At 41.6% G+C, this 7,600-nt stretch overlaps 1 protein-coding gene across 1 annotated transcript; it reads right to left on the bottom strand.

The window, feature by feature from the left end:
- Positions 1-467: 467 nt before the first annotated feature.
- On the bottom strand, positions 468-5,832 carry LOC124001558 (transmembrane protein 39B). The gene is made up of 9 exons (XM_046308450.1): positions 5,654-5,832; positions 4,510-4,725; positions 3,783-4,002; positions 3,014-3,097; positions 2,602-2,756; positions 1,943-2,276; positions 1,317-1,504; positions 984-1,104; positions 468-845 (listed from the first exon to the last, which is right to left on the bottom strand). The coding sequence occupies exons 2-9, from the start codon at positions 4,638-4,640 to the stop codon at positions 612-614; spliced, it is 1,467 nt and encodes a 488-aa protein (XP_046164406.1). The 5' UTR covers positions 4,641-4,725; positions 5,654-5,832; the 3' UTR covers positions 468-611.
- Between the last annotated feature and the right edge of the window lie 1,768 nt (positions 5,833-7,600).

Here is a 7,600-nt window from a genome sequence, read left to right as displayed (position 1 = left end):
CCAAGAAAAAGGGGTGAATTGAAGATTATTTTGCAAGATACCCTTGGGAAAATAGCAAAACTCTCTTGAGAAAAATGTCCCCAGCCTGTAGTAGAGTTGAGGCCCCTGAAGAAATTGTAAAATGTTTGAATTGTTCGCTTAAGTTATTAGCAGCTTCAGGGAGCCCTGTCTTCTGCGAATAGGCTTTTTTTTTTTAGAAAAAAAAGAAACACAGCCTAGCTATATATAGGGGCTCTGGGGCCACACTTTCTTTGTCAATTGTTCACTCTTTGATTATATTGAAATGCTGCATATCTAATATCTATATTGACAAAATAATTATATTGACATCTGTTGGTGAAAAGAAGTATAGAGTTGTAGGGAGTGGTACTGTAAAGAGCCCTCTAGTGGAAAACAGATCATGGAGACACCAGAGAGCCCAGTTAACTCAAGAGTTCAACTATAAAATAATCACAGGCACAACCTTGAAAGGAATACAAAAATATGTTTATTTTTATTATGGCAGATCAGAACAAAAACAACAGTGACACAAAATGCAGTTGTAGAAAAAATACAAAGCTTTCATGCGTGTTTTTCTTGTTCCATAATAAATGACCAACAATAGCTTATCTTTAACTTATCTTCTGGTCAGATGAGCTGTTTGAGTATGAGTATGCCTTGCCTAAGACTATTCTGTCTCTGAGAAGCTTGAAGAAGGCGTAGTAGTTGCTGAAGAGAATTAAAGCCAAGGATATCGTCTGATGCCACTTTTCTGAGCATATCAACGAGTAGAGCTGGTAGAATATCATCGCACCTTCCAAGATGATGAGGATGTTCAATATTCGTAAGGGCTTGTTGAAGAAAAACTAAAGGATAAAAATAGAAGAAGAAAAAAAAGGAGGCATGTTGTTATTGAACAAACAATGTCTGGAAGTGCAACCAGTCCTTTAGCTGTGGCTGCCTGAGGCTCAAACAAGAACAGTCTTGCAGTTGGTGTTACTTACATAGAAGCGATAGTGGGAGACGTCTGAGGGGACAGCCACATTGTAGTGCCCCATGGCCTTGTAAACATTCTTATTGTGTTTGACCAGGACACCCTGGGGCCACATGTACTCTTCCGTCCATCTGTAGGAGAGAAAGGGTTCAAATATCAGATTAATGATTTATATTCAGTTGTTATACCGGTGTCATAGCACTGTAATAACTGTAGTAATATACAACAATTACTAACATGTTATTACTAGAGTACTTAGTGTTATAATCCCTCCCAAAACACTGAGGAACACCTATCATTAGTGCTCCTTGGGCCGTGATGCCACCTCACTAGTGGTACTTACATGTGCTGCAGGACGTTGGAGCAGAGAGAAGGGTCCACTTTGTGCCAGCAGCCCAGGTGTGCTGCAGCCTTGTGGAGCAGGTCACAGTAGCGCGGGGGCAGCAGGTGTCTCATGAGGATGACTGAGGTACTGACAGACACCAGGATGAAGAGCTCACAGGACCAGCGCTTGTCCACGTACTGTGTGCTCTTCAGAGGACCAGCACACAACCAGAATCCGAAGACAGAAAAACACAGCACCTCAGACATACATTACATTATTATTTGTTTAACCTTTATTAAAACTAGGAAAGTCAGTTAAGAACAAATTCTTATTTACAATGACGACCCATCCCGGCCAAACCCTCCGCTAACCTGGACGACGCTGAGCCAATTGTGAGCCGCCCATTACAACTGCAGGCATTAAGAAATGCAAGTATTCCATCTAATGATGTTGACATAACTCGTCAATATATAACAACGCTGCCCTATGGTGAAAAACAAACAGCTCTGACGACAGACCATCATTTCTCAAATCTCAGTCAGCGCAGCACACATCTTCATAGGGAATTGGACTAGCGCATCCTGCAACATACATAGCATGAGGCTTCTCAGTTATAACAGTGAAAGTCAGTTATAGGTACTCACCTTAACAAACCATACAGGTACGAAGGCCACGTAGTAGGCACTGAGCATGGAGCTGACCAGCACCTCCTTCATCCTCCAGTTGAAGTCCATCTTCAGGTACTCCACCTCCTTGCGGATGAGGTCTGGGGAGAGGCAGCAGGCGTGTGTGGGCATGGCCTGGACCCCGTACAGCTGGCTGGTGTGCTGCTTCCACGTCTCCTTCAGCACCGTCAGGTAGTCCCGCCCGCGCCCCACGCTGCCCACCTCCTTCGACCCGATGCTGGTGATGGGTGAGAGCGGCCCCACCCGGCGGAAGTCGCAGTTCAACCGGAAAAAGGGAATGTACATACCGAACCTATGGAAACAGGGGATTTCAGAAATTTCAGGTCCCAATCTATTCCAAACTGACAGGGGTATGTAATAGTCTATTCAGATCATAGGAATCTAATCTGGAGTTAGTCGGTACTGTGATGATTAACTTTGAACTGTATAGGGAAAATCACATACTGTGGCTCTGAAACATTGTGGAGCTTGACAAATGCTCTGAGCTCTAGTGAAGGTTGATACTAGTGATGTGGTTGTTTGGCAAGTAGTACGCTATGTATGGGTCTCTCTGTATCATTGTGAAGTCTGGCTTTATTTGTATGTGATACTGAGGTCTGACGGCTGACCATACTCACGGGTAACAGAGGAAAAGCAGGCTGAGGACAGAGTAGGTCCTGAATAGGTATATGAGGGAGCGACACAGACTCCAGCCCGTCAGTGTGAGCACAGCGAACCGTGCCATCACTAGGAAGATGGAGTGAGGGAACGAGAGCTTCCCACTCTGGGATGCCTGGAGAGGCAGAGAGAGAGAGAGGCAGAGTCAGACAGACATGATGTTTGTTATGCCAATAAGGTACTATTCACCTGAGAGACAGAAACAGACCTGAGTGGTTTTAGAAAAACAGAAAGAGATAGAGGTGCCGGAAAAAAATCCTACATTGACAAATATCACACAATAACACTTGCATTATTAAAGAGATGCACATTGGTGGAATTGTTTACAACAAATCTATAATATCAAACTTGCCAAGCAGTGTGAATTCCTACCTCTTTTACAATCGCTGCAATCAGCCTGCGAGCCAGTATGATGACTGTGAACACCAGCATGTTATAGTCGATGAGGTGGAAGTTCTGCATTAGACAAAACAAAATATTTTATAATTATGTTATATTCCTTACTGGAAATGAAGTTAGCATGCCATAAGACGTGAAATCATTTATAACAGTATAGTGACAACATTTGGAAAGGAATCCCTTTTCAGATGTAATTTGTAAGATGTCGAAGTACACAGAATGGAGATGGCAAATATGCACACCTGGACCTTCTCCTAAACGGGACATTTATAAAAATCTGCAGGAACATTATCAAACCTGATACTATCTCCATTATGTTTTTATTTAACTAGGCACGTCAGTTAAGAACAAATTCTTATTTACAATGACTGTCTTACTCGGCCAAACCCTAACCCGGAAGACGCTGGGCCAATTGTGCGCCACCCTATAGGACTCCCAATCACGGCAGGTTGTGATACAGTCTGGAATCGAACCAGGGTCTGTAGTGACACCTCTAGCACTGAGATGTAGTGCCTTAGACCGCTGCGCCACTCGGGAGACCAATGTGGTCAAATACAATCAAACCCTCACACAATGGCAATGAAGTCACCACACAACCAAACAAACAAACTCACACAAAATCAAATCACCTCCCAAAGTGAGCCACAAACAAACCCTAACAGACAGATTACAGACAGACAGCAAATAGTAACACAGTCAGATAACATCATCAGTCAGTGACAGTCTGAGTGGGGGGACTCACCAGCGAGGTGTGTGAGGGGGGGTGTGAGGGGGGGTACCACCAGACAGTCTTGTAGATGTTGACATAGTGGACAAAAAGGGCGATGAGGTGGCAGAAGAACAAGTGCAGCTCAAACAGCACATTCCTGTCCATGGATAACTCTGGGATCTTACAGTGCTTCAGAGGAACCACCGTATGGGCTGCCAAGGGGGGACTAGAGATGCCCGTTCCTGAGCCGTTCCTAGAACACACACATGATCAGGGGCTTACAGAAATACTTTGTGTTACTACATGTTCATATCTAAAGACTTAATAGCCTTTAGCTATTATCACCCTCCATAATGACATGACTGTGGTATAGGCCTACACACTGGGGCAGTAGGTAGCCTGACAGGTAGGAGCATTGGGCCAGTAACCGAAAGGTTGTTGGATCGAATTCCTGAGCTGACAAGGTAAAAATCTGTCGTTCTGCCCCAGAGCAAGGCAGTTAACCCACAGTTCCCCGGGTGCCGAAGACGTGGATGCCGATTAAGGCAGCCCTCCGCATCAATCTGATTCAGTGGGGTTGGGTAAAACGCAGAAAACACATTTTAGTTAAATGCAATCAGTTGTACAACTAGGTATCCCCCTTATCCTTTCCCTATGCAACATAAACAAATCACTCTCACAACAACATATCATTACAACCACATATCACAGTGCTCTACACAGAACCCAGACACCCCATACTATGCCCTTGTCCTCTCACCTTGTCCGAGACCGCACCCCTGTGACTGGGGAGCTGGTAGAGTGGTTGCCATTGCCGACCGAGCCTGGCTCACTGCTCAGCGGAGACCTGCAGTAAGCAGTGCGGTTCGCCCCTCTTCGTCCGCCTGCCATCGCAGACTCCCAACGTTTCTTTGTCTTGTGAGTTTAAGTTTGTCTGAGCGCTCCTCTTTCTCTGATCACCGTGAAGGAAACCACCCTGATGATTTGAAAAGTTGGTTAATTTTCTTAGTTCTATAGGCACCACTGCTCAAAAGTTATGCTAAGTCAGCTAAATGTATGATATACTGCAAACTGGTGATGACATGAACAGTAGTCAATCCAGATTGGGGCTTTACATTTCAATCATAAAAGGTTACTATGCATTTATAATGCTCAAATAACAGATCATGTTTATATATGACACTATTAAGCAAAACATGTACAGTGACAGACCATGTTTATATATGACACTATTAAGCAAAACATGTACAGTGACAGATCATGTTTATATATGACACTATTAAGCAAAACATGTACAGTGACAGATCATGAATGAATGTCAGTGACAGAAACAATATCTCCATTTGAAATGTAGATGAGAAATGTATTCATTCCAACCTGACCTGATAATAACGTGGCCTGAGTACAATGTGACCAAAATACTACACTAATCTTGAAATATCTGCTAACCCATGCATCTCCTATAAGACAAGCTAAACTACAGCTAGTTAAACAAATATTTTTGTAGTTGGTAGCTATTGCGATGCATGTTTTGGGTTTTGTATGTAAACAGCTAGTTGATTCCATGTGCTCCTTCCCAATGCAGCTAACTAACTAGTTAAACAAGTTTGCTGAATTGTATTGGCATCAACTAACTAAACACATTTACTGAGGAAAGACCAACACCTTTTGCGGAAGCTGACATACAAAACAGATAGTTGCATCATTATGAAGTGACAGGTCATAAATATATTTAAAAATGTAATGCATCTTATCGTTGCGTGTACCCGATAAAACGTGTATTTTCCGCCAAGACGGCAAATGCATGCTCGACGAAATACAAAAGACTGCGGCCTAACGTAACCACATAAACAGGCTAGCTAGTAGCTAGCTAGCAACCCAAATCATACAACATTTAAGCTTACCGGAGTTTGGACAGCGATTTTATCTTAGATGCGGTTGCAGTATATGAAGTAGCAAGTTACACAACACAGATTTTCTGAGCCTTTGTTGAAAAAAATGCGCGTTTTCCATTATAATAAACGAGGTTGATCATTGTGTTGACGTGATACTACCGCTGTGTGATAGGGATGGGACGCGGACGTGATTGAGGACATCACGAGGGAGGGGAGTGTTTCTTTACTTTAAAGAGATCATGTAATACCAAAGATTTGTATAGCTCATTGTTCTATCGGTGATAATACTGCATTTACGTAATACATCCTGATAATTTACATCTGGAGATGCAGGAGTTAACTATTTTACCACAATGCTATGATATAAAAGCTTTTATATTTTAATCAAAATATGTTTTACATAACTATAGAACTTATTGTGTTTTTGCAAGTGGTACCAGAGTAAATTAATTTAATCCATACATTTTACAGTGCAGTATGAACACTGCTTTGCTTTCATGATTAGATCAACATAATATGTAGTCTATATTGTTCAATGCATGAATTGGCAAAGACCTTACTGTAAATCCCATTCTCATCAACCTAAAGATTCTTCATTGCGTTTCTGCATCCCCTTTCCTTTATTTCTGGTAGGACAGGACAGGTGAATGCAATAGGGTGGATGGCTCCTGGAAATTTGTTTTCGCCTGTCAAACTCTTTGACATCTATCAATATGATTTGGACAAGAATCCACTATGTGAAAAGCTATGTTATTGTAATTATTTTCTTACCACTAGGTGTCAGCATTTAGTTAGCTGTGTTCTAGGAAAACGTTATACTGTATATAGGAACATGTCTGAAAAACGGGAATTTCTTTGGTAATGGGAAAGGCATCATTTTTTAAATTTGAATTATGTATTTTATGAATCTCCATATACATATGCTTTTGATCCGAAGCATAATAAACTAATCCTCAAATGTAATCTTGAAAGATCTAACCTAATCAGCAGCATGTCCCTAGAGCCATTTGTACTTTCACTGAACCCTTCCACTTCTACCTCACATTTTAGGTTGTCAAATTGATGAACTTAAATAATCAGCATTTCACCATGCATGTGCAATTCTTTGCAGGTAATAAGTATGGTAATGAGTTAACTGCCTGCAGTTTTCTAAAAGGGCACCTATTGGTGAGAAAAAAAAGGTGTGTCATCACTGTGGAAAAAGCAGCATATTGTTTCTGACAACGAGCCTCAGAAGATCAAATGGCTGATAATGCCTTCATCCATTCTGAGACAGATATCGTGCATGCTTGCAGTTTTTTGATGGCTGATTATGTCACAGGGGGAAAGGGTACGAGGTGTGAGAAATGATAAGAACCTTTGAGAGATATAGCATTATTGTTGATATGCATTTGGAGTCAGGTTGGGCTCAGAGGAAAATATATGTACATGTTTTCATTCCTTTCAAAGGTCACAGATGATTCCCCACTATATGTATTCAAAAATGATCTATTATATTTACAAGATAGTCGCGTGAGTCGTTTTTCTGAAAGTTTCCAGAATACCACATGCATCCACTTATGTCAGTACATTTGTAACAGACTACACATTACGAAACTTGTATTAGATAAAATAAACATCACGTAATTCGGGACTCTCACAAACCATACAAAAAAAGCCTTATCTCACGGGGATAGAATTTGGGCAGAGTAAATCCTTTCACTTCCTCTCTGATTTATTTCCATCCAGCTGAAGTGCCCTCCAGTTGAGGAAGGTTTCCATTAGTTACCACATCCACAAAGTCAGAATGGCGATTCAAAAACATTGATGAAAGTAAAAAATGTGCTTTTTGGACTCAATTTAAGGTGAGGGTTAGCAGTGTGGTTAAGGTTAGGTTCAAAATCACATTTTAAGAAGATGCATTGTAGAAATAGACGGGGTTTATGACTTCGTGGCTGTGGTAACTAGTGACGACTG

The sequence above is a fragment of the Oncorhynchus gorbuscha genome, linkage group LG17 (assembly GCF_021184085.1).
Source record: "Oncorhynchus gorbuscha isolate QuinsamMale2020 ecotype Even-year linkage group LG17, OgorEven_v1.0, whole genome shotgun sequence".
In the NCBI taxonomy this organism is placed as follows: Eukaryota; Metazoa; Chordata; class Actinopteri; order Salmoniformes; family Salmonidae; genus Oncorhynchus; species Oncorhynchus gorbuscha.
The sequence above is the reverse complement of the archived record's forward strand: the minus strand, read 5'-3'. Positions and strand labels throughout refer to the sequence as shown.

What these genes read in the sequence shown, in the direction of transcription:
- LOC124001558 (XM_046308450.1), bottom strand. Translation starts at nt 4,640, where the DNA reads ATGGCAGGCGGACGAAGAGGGGCGAACCGCACTGCTTACTGCAGGTCT. An exon ending in GGGGTGCGGTCTCGGACAAG is followed by an intron (nt 4,003 to 4,509) that starts GTGAGAGGACAA and finishes TGTGTGTTCTAG; the next exon opens with GAACGGCTCAGGAACGGGCA. An exon ending in CCCCCTCACACACCTCGCTG is followed by an intron (nt 3,098 to 3,782) that starts GTGAGTCCCCCC and finishes TGTCTAATGCAG; the next exon opens with AACTTCCACCTCATCGACTA.